This window comes from Ranitomeya variabilis, chromosome 4, assembly GCF_051348905.1.
Source record: "Ranitomeya variabilis isolate aRanVar5 chromosome 4, aRanVar5.hap1, whole genome shotgun sequence".
Taxonomy (NCBI): domain Eukaryota; kingdom Metazoa; phylum Chordata; class Amphibia; order Anura; family Dendrobatidae; genus Ranitomeya; species Ranitomeya variabilis.
This window is the reverse complement of record NC_135235.1, coordinates 638,012,829-638,026,248: the sequence shown is the minus strand read 5'-3', so window position 1 is coordinate 638,026,248 and position 13,420 is coordinate 638,012,829. Positions and strand designations below refer to the sequence as shown.

General features: G+C 42.5%; 2 protein-coding genes across 2 annotated transcripts in view; both read left to right on the top strand.

Moving 5' to 3' along the window:
* The first annotated feature begins 274 nt into the window (after positions 1-274).
* Positions 275-13,420, top strand: part of LOC143768154 (uncharacterized) — an 84,345-nt gene continuing 71,199 nt past the window's right edge. The window contains exons 1-5 of the mRNA XM_077256842.1: positions 275-457; positions 1,745-1,894; positions 2,024-2,203; positions 2,287-2,410; positions 2,494-2,591. Of these exons, the coding sequence (XP_077112957.1) occupies positions 275-457; positions 1,745-1,894; positions 2,024-2,203; positions 2,287-2,410; positions 2,494-2,591 (735 nt within the window). The remainder of the gene's footprint in view (positions 458-1,744; positions 1,895-2,023; positions 2,204-2,286; positions 2,411-2,493; positions 2,592-13,420) is intronic.
* LOC143767312 (uncharacterized) lies at positions 5,324-10,952 on the top strand. Its single transcript, XM_077255551.1, has one exon. The coding sequence runs from the start codon at positions 8,655-8,657 to the stop codon at positions 9,588-9,590; it is 936 nt and encodes a 311-aa protein (XP_077111666.1). The 5' UTR covers positions 5,324-8,654; the 3' UTR covers positions 9,591-10,952.

Genomic DNA, 13,420 nt, shown 5'->3' with positions numbered 1-13,420 from the left:
CATATTGTCCTCTAGATCAGTTAGCGCCTGAAACCTATTGCTAGCGTACCTTGAATTAGTTCTGCGCTGCTTAGTCATGGGAGCGGTGGAATTAGATAGAGAACCACAGTATTATAAGACCAGCTTAAAGGGATAAAGTCAAGGGGAATGCATGCTGCACGTTGTCCCTTACAGGGATTAGGGGGGTGTTGAGTTTAAGCCATTAATAAAGTCTCAGTGAGCCTCCAGGAATGAGACTTAGCAGGCCAGACCCCATGAGAGTGTAGCTTTAATGATGACCAGAAAGCTGTCGGTTCTAGAGTCACTGGGCCCCTGGGAGTATTTTATGAAAATAGACAATCTGCTGTTCTTGCCTCTATTTCCTCTTCAGAGCTTCGCTGTAGGACAACTTGGCAACCAGGACCTGTCACAGTCACCCTGGAGGAGCTCAACCCCTCTCTGCCCTACAAGTGTGCAGGTAATGCAGGGATGGGATAACGCAGCCGGGCCGCAGACCAGGGGGTCGGGTGGGGGAGCCTCAACACCAGCAGCGCCGTACTCTCCAGGGACGTGGCGCCGACAAGCTGCCCCCCGTGTCTGTCCCGGATCCGCACCGCGAGGCGAGTCCGGAGACCGCAGATATGTTACTCCTCAGGACCGCCGCAGTATAAGCTGCCTCACCCCAAGGCCGGCGGTCGCACAGCACCAGCGTTCCGGCACCGTCAGGCGCTCTGTCTCTCACCCTCAGTGTCCTGCTGTTGAGCGTTGCGGGGACCAGGCTTCCAGGGACGCCGCGGGTAGGCAAGTGACCTGCAGGGAGACTGTACCGAAGTCCCCGTTATATCGGCGGGTGCCGCTGGTTACCTCCTCTCTAGGTGTCGTCCCTCCGGCCGGTGTGCTTTTAGCCGAGGACCGCTGCAGGGATGGAAGAGGGGGAGGGCGGAAAAGTCTCCACCAACGCGCCTGAGCTCGGCTCGTCCCCGGTCTCTTCACCTCCCACCGGCCTCGGATCTCAACCGACAGAGTCGCTGGGGTTCTAAGGAACAGGGGTAAGCCACACCGTTATCCTGCTGATCACGCTCTTCTATGTGGAGGCGGGTGAGGTGCAGAAGGTCGATCGCTTCTTGCAGGCTTCAGGCCTGTATGTAGGCCTCCGGGTTTCCCTGCGGCTGAGGCTCAATTATATGGCCAATATAGCTCAATAAAGTTTCCAGGGCTTTTAGGCAGATGAATAGAGCCTTCAAAGCTTAATTTGACGATTTGGACGATTGGATTAGGCAGATTTTATCTGCTATTAGAGGATCTTAGGGAAAATGCATCCTGCTCCTTCTGCAGTTAGCCACGCCCCCCTAAAACCCAGCTCTTAACATGTCTGACTAACCCCTCTCAGCACATAGTATGCTGGAGCACTTTCCCAGGTTCATATCACTGAGGCTAACATCCTGAGTGACACATATCTCCTCTCCAGTATTTTACTAGTGACCTTCTCACAGCACTTTATAACTTTATGTATTGTTTTTATGAAATATTTAATAAAGATTCAGATATATTAGATTTTTTTCTATTGGGGTTCTGTGTTATTGGTGCTGGATTGGAGATATTCTGTGATAAATCTCAGTATGTGACTATTATTAGATTGTGTGTTATACCGGGGGCAGGATGGGGCCATGACTGGATGTAATGATCATGTGACGCCGGTAACAGCTCCGGAGATTTCTTACATGGGATCTTTATGATGTTACATCGTCATCTTCTCCCCATTCAGGTCCCTACAATATCAGATCCTCTCAGTGGAGATCTTCTATATAAGAGAATTCTCCTGAGTGACCCTACAAGGATGGATAGGGACAGGGACAAGATGGCGGAGAGGATATTACACCTCACCCTAGAGATCCTCTTCCGGCTTACTGGAGAGGTGAGAGATTCTGATGACGTCACATTACATCATTCTTATCTATGGGAGTAACAGATGGACAGAACTGGAGAGGTGAGGACTCTGGAAATGTCTGTAGTGAGATTTATTAATGTGTCTCTCCATAACCAGGATTACACAGTAGTAAAGAAGATCTCTAGTGAGCACTGTCAGGACCCTGTGTCTGAGGGATGGGGAAGACCCCTGAGCCCAATCACAGAGCCTCCACCTCACCCCCTGATACATGAGGACATCAATGACCAGAAGATCCTAGAACTCACCTACAAGATGATTGAGCTGCTGACTGGAGAGGTGACACTGCTGGGAATGTTGGGACACTATACAGTAATGCTATGGAGGGATCGGGGGAATGACGGTATCATTGTATGTGTCAGGTTCCTATAAGGTGTCAGGATGTCGCTGTCTATTTCTCCATGGAGGAGTGGGAGTATTTAGAAAGACACAAAGATCTGTACAAGGACGTCATGATGGAGGTTCCCCAGCCCCTCACATCACCAGGTAATAGCCAGGACTAAATACACACGGCCTATAATTATCTGTATGTAAAGAATGAATTCAGTCCCTGTATGTGTTTCCTACAGTTCTATCCAGTAAGAGGACAACACCAGAGAGATGTCCCCGTCCTCTTCTTCCACAGGACTGTAAACAAGAAGATCTCGATGTTCTTCAGGATCATCAGGTAGATGGAGAGAAGTTGTCATGAGATCTCTCCTTTGATGTGTAGAACGTTGTCAAGTTCTTGTGTTCAGTATTGCTTTATCGACAAGTATTATACACTGAACGGACAATTTATTAGAGACATCGCCACTTTCTTATTTGGAACTTTGCTGTATACAGAATAGACCTGTAACCACGCAGTATAATCTAAAATGAAGTGATCATGTTTCAGTGTGAAACCATTATACTGAGACTATTGAGCTCTTCAACAGCTAAGGCCCAAATTTTGAAAAACTCCCAACCTCAAGAGGTTGTTTGTCAAAAGTGCTGAGAATATTGTGGTAGAGGAAGAAAATACAATGAAAGGGGATCCTGTGGACATAAATGGCTTGTCGAGAAAGACATCAATAATTGTGCTGAGGAGCAGGTAGTTCACAGTCTTGTAAATTTGAACTGAATACAGAACTGGAGTCCAACTAACGTGTTAGAATACAATCATTGGTCCTTAGCACTAATGGACTACAACACCAGATGAACAAACCCAGTGCCACCATTGTCTGAGGGAAATAGAAAAAAAAGCTTGAGTAAAAATGATATCACTGAGCAGTGGAAAACATCTTCTAGTCAGATGAATCCAGATTTCTGTTGCAGCATGCTAATTAGTGGGTCAGAATTTAATACAAGCAGCATAAATCCATGTATCCTTTCTGTCAGATGTTGTCATTTCAGGTTGGTGGAGGTAGAGTAATGGCGGGGGATTTTTTTTCTAGGCTCATCCTGGGTCCTTTATCTGTGGATGGATGTTTTGATAATAGGGCTTACATAAGCATTCCGGCGAACCAAGTTCATCACTTCATGGCAGCTGTTTACCTTGCGTTAGAAGGACAATGCACCATGACACAATGATCGATTAGTCATGGATTGCTTCCAGGAATATTAGAGTTTTTGTTGCTTTCCCTGCCTTCATAGTCCTCATATTTAAATCATATAGAGCATCTCTAGGATGAGGTAAAACAGACTGTTCACATGTCAGTTTCTCTATCTTATTTGCGGCAATAGCAAGAAGCTATCCTGTCGGGATGGGCCAATATTTTTGCACAATTACTTCTTCATCTAGTGGAATCTATTACAAGATGAATTTCTGAGGTTCTGAAAACAAAACCTCACTAGATGGGTGTCTCTAATAATGTGGCCATTCAGTGTATGTTTTATACCTGGTGTGGAGATGACAGGGTAAATCTGATCATAGACATTACATATTGTCTGGATCTTCTCAAAATTTTCTGGTTATGGAGACTGCTGGTTAGAATTAGGAGCCAACAGGTTGGATTTATACAGGAGACCTGCAGCTATGTGATAATTACTGCTGTCATTTTTTTGACTGTCATGATAATTTATTATCTTTTCTGTTCTTCTGACTCATTTTTTACAACTTCTCCATCTGTTTCAGGGTAAATATCTGCCCCATATTAATACCCCAGAGACATATGTGAGGGGTGATGAGTGGTGTAAAGAGGAGATTAATACAGATAACTGCACAGGTAGGCATAGCCTAAAAAACAATCAGCACAAGAAATGCACTTTTCGGTTGGCTCCATCCCTGAGGGAACACAAATCCATTATGGGTATTTCTTATTTATGCTTTATGATTGTGCACATAATAATATAAGATTATTCTTGTGACTTGTTCTAACATTTCATGATTTCACATATCTGGTCACTTTACATTTTCTGTATCTAGTATCAATTGCTTTTAGGTTATCTGACGACCCATATTACACAGACATATGTGATAGGTGATGAGTGGTGTAAAGAGGAGTATACTACAGATAACAGCACAGGTGAGTATAACCTAAAAAGCAATCAGTGCCCGAAACGCACGGCAGGTTTGGCTCCAATAACACCTCCATTAAGGGTATTTCTTATTTATGCTCTATGATTGTGCACATAATGATATGTGATTATTTTTGTAATGTGTGAGGACATTTAATCTCTTGCACATATCTGGTCAGTTTACATTATGTTTTGCGGTGCATGATTATTATATTACATTATATGGTGATGTGCTGAAGATCTTTGCAATGTCCGGTATTACCCTGGTTTTTTGTAAACCTACTACCATGGATTTTGGTTTCCTTCATCATTTTTGTACAATCATGATTTTATTGCCATGGTATAGGACATGGTTCTTGTCCTCCTCTCTCAGGGTTTATATTGCTGGCCTCTCTTTGCATCTGGGAGGGGTATTTATACACACTCCAGACTAGGATTCCCTGTCAGCTATACTTTCGTTTAGTCTGTGTGTCTGACCCCTTGAGTGTGTGCTCTGTTTGCGTTTGCTGGTTTTGCTCTCCGTGCCTTATACTGCTCGTTTGTTCTGTTGGCTCTCTGACCTTTGGCTCACTCTCTGACTATCCCTCCGCCTTTTTCCTTGGTTACCTCGTTATCTCCTGGCTTTGATCTTGGCACGTTTTACTACTCTCCAGTGTATATCGTCTCCTTTGCACCCGACATCTGGCTCCGCCCTCGACCACCTCCTACCCTGTCATGTGGTTCAGGTCCTGTTTGCTACCCTGTGAGTTCCCCGTCGCTCTGCTCTCTGCTCCCTTGCTGCAGTGCGCAGCTCTCCCCACAGCAGTATACCCGGGAGTTGTGACATTATATCTGACCATACAGTCTTTCCCTGGTGGTGGGGTGTTAGTATATTATGGAGCCAGTACAGGCTCTCACTGAGCAGGTTAATGAGCTCTCCCAGATTATGTAGAAGCTGTCCATGGAACAGCAAGTCCTGGTTCGCTCGCACCAACAAGTGCAGAGAGAGGCGGCAGGCGCTCTACAGGGGTCTGCTCCATTGGGGTTCTGAGAGGGGGCTCTACTGATGTATCCCTAGCGGACCCCGAGCAACCAGTAAAATTACCCGACAATTTTTCCGGAGATAAAAAATTGTTTAGGGTCTTCAAAGAGGGATGCAAGTTGTTCTTTGAATTGCGTCCCTGGGCCTCTGGAAATTAAAGGCAGAGGGTGGGGATCGTAATATCCTTGTTAAGGGGGGCTCCACAGGCATGGGCTTTCTCTCTCCCTTCCTCTGCTCCTGAACGTATGTCTGTGAACCTGTTCTTTGAGGCTTTGGGGCACATTTATGATGAGTCTGATGGAGTGCGCCTGGCAGAGGATATGGTGATGAGTGTGAAAAAGAGGAGGCACTCCGCTGAATGGGTCTGCTCAGAGTTTAGGCGTTGGGCAGCCGAAGTATCTTGGAGCAACGCCACCCTGAGGGGGTTGTTCCGCAGAGGCCTGTCTGACTGTCTATAGGACGCCCTGGCATTACATCCTCTTCCTGATACCCCGGAGGATGCCATGATGCAGGCGGACTGTATGGATCGGAGACTCCATGCTAGAGGAGTGATGCAACAAGAGACTCCCTTGTACTCCAAATTGTGTGATGCTGCACTTGTTCCTGAGCCCATGGAGATTGGGTGTGTCTCGGTAAAGGAAAAAGAGAGAAGGCACCGTAGAGACAACCTACTATGCTTTTACTGTAGAGCCTCTGGACATTGGAAAAGGGACTGTCCCTCCTGCCCTGGAACAGTCGGAAAAGCGACTGAGTCTGGACAACAATCATGGAGGTTGTCCAGACTCCAAGGTACATTTTTTCTCGCTTGCTAACATTATGCTCCAGGTGGAATTGGAACTTTCCCGCGGTCCTGTCATGACCACCGCCTTTGTTGACTGCGGTTCCTCCATTAATCTAATTGATGCCCAAGTTGTGCCACTTAATAAGATAGGGACAGTCAGGCTGAAAGACCCTGTTAAAATTGTGGCTGTTGATTCATCCCCTCTTAAAGTCCTCTTTTTCTCAGAAGAGGCAATTTGCATATTTAAATTCCCAGAGGAGCATTGTACGGCAAATAAGCCTCCTTACCTTGACAAGCCAGAGATGGTATGTCACTCTCCATAAGGAGAAACGATACCCCTTAGACCCCATAGATAAGTTAAACAGTGAATTAAACTATCTAATATCAATTGTTTATTAGGTTGTAGTTCTGTAATCATGGTTCTTTTTCAGTACTATGTGTGCATGTCAATGGTTCGATTGCATGGAGAAATAGTAGTGGTTTTAGGTGGAATCCCTGACGAGTACCTCTTTTGAAAATATGCTGAGGAGAAACAGTTATAGGGGACATAGGCCAAAGGCGAACTTTACAAGGCATAGATCCATAAAAGAAATTGATAGGTATTTCCATTTGCGCAAGACTGCAAACAGATATGGCCATGAGATAGAATCAAAGGCTTTTTTAATGTCAAGTAATAGTAGCAAACTTTCAAAGTTATGTTGTTTGCATTGATGCAGAAGATGAGAAACCCTCCGGATATTATCAGATGCTTGCCTGTGGGGCACAAAAGCAAGCTGATCATTGTGTGTGAGAAATCCCAGACTTGAATTTAGATGTTGAGATACAATTTTTGCTAAGAGTTTGAGATCTATGTTGGGATATTGGTCTGTAATTAGACCATAATGTGTGATCTGAGTTTGGTTTAGGCATCATGGATATTGCTGCCATGAAAGAGTTTGCCCCTGGCCTATAACCATCTCTTAATGAATTATGAAAAGCTGGTGAGATGTGGGAGTATGCAAATGCATATATCATGTAGTAAAGGGCTGTGAACCCATCAGGACCTGTTTTTTGGTTATTTTTTTAGATGTTGAATTGTATTTTCTCTTTCACAGGGAGAGGTTGCTTGATTTAGAAGTTCAATCATGTATGGACCAAGGGTTGGAATAGGGTAGAGTTTAGGAAAGTTTCTATTTTTTGAGTATTTATTGGAGAGGTGTCATCATATAAATGTTCAATTTGCTGTTGAAAATGAAGAGCAATTAGTTGCACATTAGAGGTTAAACCTGTGGCGGTGGGCAGATGTATAGGATTATGAGGCAGCGGGAGGCATTTGTGGCAACCAGGCATCAATATTTTTATGTTGCAGAAACTTAAAAGTATATCCCATAGAGAGGGGGAGAATGACAGAAAAATCATATACCTGCCTGGCAGTGAGTGTCCTTGGTTGTGGTAAACAGCCATAGAAATTGAAGAAGGTGGGGGATAATGTAACTTCAGCTGTGCTAGTTCCTGAGAAATCAAAACATATCATGTGAGCAGCACTAGAGAAACATCCCGGGAGAAAAAAGTTTGTGGAAAAGGTGAAAAAAAAAAATCTATGAGCAGAATAGCTCAATGCTAAAAAACAGATATGTGCAACCTTATTACCATAGAAGCTTAGTCACATATGTGGTTACCTATTTGTTGTGCAGAAAAGTGTCCGTAGCCCGTAAGTTAGGTGAACTTTGAAAGAACCAACAACTGTCATCCATGGATGACTGAGGACACTGCTGCAAATTCATTTTCAGATCTCCCAATGCTCCCATATTCATGATGGAGTCTAATCCTTGACTTCCAATACATATAAAATTAGTCGTTTTTCTAAAAAAAAAAAAGTACAAAACCTACACTTGCATAAAAGCCATGGCTTATTATTACATGACCATACTGCTGTGCTCTGTGTTAGATGCATGTATATACCTGTCACGAAGTGTGTGAGAGAAGAACACTATCTATTAGCACTGACTTGCAATTAACTTTATGAGGGTCCACTGAACATGAAACTGCAAATGATTGGTGACATGTGAAATTAAACCAGAACCTACAGAGAAGACGGCTTCAACAGAGAAGAGAAAATATTTAAAAAGTACTATCTGGCCTAACATAATATACTAGTCTTGGTTTGCTGAAGCTGAATTCTGTTACAGTTTGTATGGAAATGTTCTAAAATATAGAATAACATAAATATTTATATATTTTCAATGCAGTGTTATTAAGAAATAATAATTTTATTCTTGACAGATGATGGTACCAGGAGCACAGAGGGACATCTCATATTTTCAGATTTTACAGCAGGTGATCATGGTATCAGATCAGATGCATATGAAGAACATGTAATTATTCCAGATACACCTCAAGCCCTTCTTAGGCAAAATCCATCATCTGATCCTTTTCAACAGATCCTTTCTTCTGCTTCATTAAAGGATAATATGAAAAAGAAAAACCATAACAGTACTGATGAACATGGAGCAGCTCACACAGGGGAGAAACCATTTTTAAAATCAGAATCTGGGAAAGGTTACCTCGTTAAATCAAGATTTCTTTCACATCGGCAAAGTCACTCAGGGAAGAAGCTATTTTCATGTTTACAATGTGGGAAATTTTTTAAAAGGAAAGCACATGTTGCTTCACATCAAAAAACTCACACAGGGGAGAAGCCATTTTCATGCTCAGAATGTGGGAAATGTTTTAATGAGAAAAAAAATCTTGTTAGACATCAAAGAACTCACACAGGGGAGAAACCATTTTTATGTTCTGAATGTGGGAAATGTTTTGTAGATAAAGCACAACTTGTTGGACATCAGAAAACTCACTCTGGAGAAAAGCCATTTTCATGTACAGAATGTGGAAAATGTTTTATGCGTAAATCTCATCTTGTTACACATCAGAGAACTCACACAGGGGAAAAACCATTTTCATGTTCAGAATGTGGGAAATGTTTTATAGCTAAATCACAACTTGTTAAACATCAGAAAAATCACACTGGAGATAAGCCATTTTCATGTTCAGAATGTTTGAAATGTTTTATAAGTAAATCTTATCTTCTTAAACATCAGAGAACTCACACTGGAGATAAGCCATTTTCATGTTCAGAATGTGGGAAATGTTTTTTATGTAAATCTCTTCTTGTTACACATCAGAGAATTCACACAGGCGAAAAGCCATTTTCATGTTCAGAATGTGGGAAATGTTTTATAGGTAAATCTTATCTTGTTAAACATCACAGAACACACACAGGGGAAAAACCATTTTCATGTTCAGAATGTGGGAAATGTTTTACAGATACATCACAGCTTTCTCGGCATCGCAGAACTCACAAAAGAGAATCCAGTTTTGTTTTAAATCATTACATTGTCACCATGTAAAAGAAAAGTTACAAGTTATAATCAAGTAAACTCTCTTGTCTACAAGAGAAAGGGAGAACAACTTACACACACACACACACACACACACACACACACACACACACACACACACACACACACACACACACACACACACACACACAATCTCAATGACCATTTGCTCTATAAAGTAATTACAATCCTGATGTCAGTAAAATATTTAACATTTGTATGTACTATTTAACCTTCAATTAGTCACAGAGTCGATTGGACCCCAATTGGGTTTGTTTTTATCATATTTCTACAAGTATGGTGAGTAACTGTCCATATTGGTATCTTTCTAGCTTAGGCGACCCTCCATACTCAGTGCATCACAAGATGCTGCATTAACTACACATAACATAGCAAAAAAAAATTCAAGGCATTTCTAGTACTGCCCACTATGCATTATGGTAAAGTTATATGTGAAGGTGATAAGAAGAAGCCGAAAATAGACTTTTACAATAAAACCCATGGTGGCGTTGAAACAAACTTCAAACCGTGCGAAACTGCTATGTGCACACGTTGCATATTGGGGTGCAGAATTTTCTGCACAAAATCTGCATCTCCTGGCGGAAAACGCAGGTGCGGATTTGATGCGCTTTTTGTGTGGATTTCATGCGTTTTTTACCCCTGCGGATTTCTACAGTGAAAGGGTGCAGAAACGCTGCAGATCCGCACAAAAGAGGTGACATGCTCCTTATTTTTATCCGCAGCGTTTTCCATGCGGAATTTTCCGCATCGTTAGCACATCATTTTTTTTTTCCTATTGTTTTACATTGTACTGTAAATCACTTTTCGGATCTGCAGCGTTTCTGTGCGGGAAAAAACGCTGCGGATCCGTAGTAAATCTGCATCGTGTGCACATAGCCAAAATATCGCTCTGCACTGTAAGAGATGGCCAATGGTCATATTCTTTCATCTCTTCAGTGTATCAGCAATAAATGCTTTGTGTTATTTATAACATGATTCATAAGAGTAAAATTACCCCAAGAGAATTTCTGAAACTTTTTCTCTAAGTAATTCATAACGGCTCATAAAAGTACAAAAGCCGAAGTTTCGAAATTACCATGTTTCCTGAAAAGACGAATCAATGATGACACTGAGACTTCTTTTCTAAACGTAGGTCAATGTCAATTGTATCTGAGATCTAGCGATGGAAAAAAAGAAAATTGCAGATGTGATAATTGTAAGAAATTTATGTGCAGTGTGCAGCATAGTGTGATTCTTGTGCCAAATAATTATTGTTTTTTCTTAGTACATAAGTAGATGATTACATTTTGTTGATTACTAAAAATCGATTTTCGTTTAGCTAAGATGTTGTACTTTAAATTACTAAATAAAGTAAAAAAAAAAATCTTCTTTTCTATTGTTTAATTTTTAAATATGAAAACTGAGGTCCCATGAAACCAATGCAACTAATAGTGTAAATATTTTGACCAAATATCTGAAGGTTAAAAAAGTGCAAAACTTTGAAAAATATGCTCACCATTACCAGTTCCATATATACCGTATATACTCGAGTATAAGCCGACCCAAGTATAAGCCGAGACCCCTAATTTTACAACAAAAAACTGGAAAAACTTAATGACTCGAGTATAAGCCTAGGGTGGAAAATGCAGCAGCTACCGGTAAATGTCAAAAATAAAAATAGATACCAATAAAAGTAAAATTAATTGAGACATCAGTAGGTTGTGTTTATGAATATCCATATTGAATCAGGAGCCTCATATAATGCTCGATACAGTTCATGATGGCCCCATAAGATGCTCCATACAAAATACGCCCCATATAATGCTCCATAAAATTTGATGGGCCCCATAAGATGCTCCATATTAAAATATGCCCCATATAATGCTGCACAAATGCTGATTATGACCCCATAAGATGCTCCATATAACAATGTGCCCCATATAATGCTTCATGCAGTTCATTATGGCCCCATAAGATGCTCCATGTAGCAATGTGCCACATATAATGCTCCATACAGTTCATTATGGCCCCATAGATGCTCCATATAACAATGTGCCACATGTAATGCTTCATGCAGTTCATTATGGCCCAATAGATGCTCCATATAACAATGTGCCACATATAATGCTCCATGCAGTTCATTATGGCCCCAAAGATGCTCCATGTAACAATGTGCCACATATAATGCTTCATGCAGTTCATTATGGCCCCATAAGATGCTCCATATAACAATGTGCCACATATAATGCTACTGCTGCAATAAAAAAAATGACATACACTCCTCAGCGTCCCGTCTCTCCGCTGTGACTGTTCAGGCAGAGGGCGGCACGTACACTAATACGTCATCGCGCCCTCTGACCTGAACAGTTACTGCAGAGGCTGCGGAAGATGGGGCGGTCCATGGCAGCTTCTCCAGGACAGATGGGCTCCGGGAGCCGGCAGCTTCTTCCTCTGTTCAGCGGTCACATGGTACCACTCATTACAGTAATGAATATGTGGCTCCACCCCTATGGGAGTGGAGTGTTGTGAATTCTGCTCTTGGGCTCCCTCAGGTGGTTGTTAGTGGCAGTGCAGTTGTCTCTGGATTGTAGTCCAGGGCAGGTGTTTCTGCTGATTGCAGCTCTATTAGGTATTTAGGTGTGTTGGATCCAGGATTCCATGCCAGTTGTCCATTGTTCATGGAGGGATTGCATCTCTGTCTGGCTCCTCATGCCCTGCTGTCAATTCAGCTAAGATAAGTGCCTGGTTTTTGGTCTCTGTTGCACGCATGCAGTGTGCTTTTCTGTGCAGTTCAATTTATTGTGTTTTTGTCCAGCTTAGACTTTGTTTGGATTTTTCTGTCATGTTGGATTCTCTGGAGACGCAGATATACATTCTATGTCTTTAGTTAGATGTAGAATATTAGTATAACCTGCTGTGGATATTTTTAGGGTTTTAATACTGACCGCTTAGAATTCTGTCCTATCCTTTTCTATTTAGCTAGAAGTGCCTCTTTTGCTAAATCCTGTCTCTCTGCCTGCGTACGTATTTCCTCTTAAACTCACAGTCAATATTTGTGGGGGGCTGCCTATCCTTTGGGGTTCTGCTCTGAGGCAAGATAGAATTCCCATTTCCATCTTTAGGGGTATTTAGTCCTCCGGCTGTGTCGAGGTGTCTAGGCCGTGTTAGGAACACCCCACGGCTACTTCTAGTTGCGGTGTCAGTTTAGGTTTGCGGTCAGTACAGGTACCACCCACTCTCATGCGGCTCCAGGGTCACGGGATCATAACAATGGAGTCCATATTCATTACTTTAATGAGCGGTACCACGTGACTGCTGAACAGGGGAAGAAGCAGCCGGAGACCATGGGACATGCAGAGACCGCGTCAGGAGCGCCAGGAGCAGGTGAGTATGTGACTGTCGTCGCTCCCCCTTATCCACCGACCATGACTCGAGTGTAAGCTGAGAGGGGCACTTTCAGCCCATTTTTTGGGGCAGAAAATCTCGGCTTATACTCGAGTATATATGTTGAGCAGTCCTGAAATTTGCAGAGAAGACTTGTCAGCTTCAGCAAGTGAACCTAAAAATGGAAAAAAGTGCAACTTTATTAACACAGAAGCTTAAGGTACCTTCACACGAAACGACATCGCTAGCGATCCGTGACGTTGCAGCGTCCTGGCTAGCGATATCGTTTCGTTTGACACGCAGCAGCGATCAGGATCCTGCTGTGATGTCGCTGGTCGCTGAATAAAGTCCAGAACTTTATTTGGTCGTCCGATCGCTGTGTATCGTTGTGTTTGAAAGCAAAAGCAACGATACCAGCGATGTTTTACACTGGTAACCAGGGTAAACATCGGGTT

What these genes read in the sequence shown, in the direction of transcription:
- LOC143767312 (XM_077255551.1), top strand. Translation starts at nt 8,655, where the DNA reads ATGAAAAAGAAAAACCATAACAGTACTGATGAACATGGAGCAGCTCAC.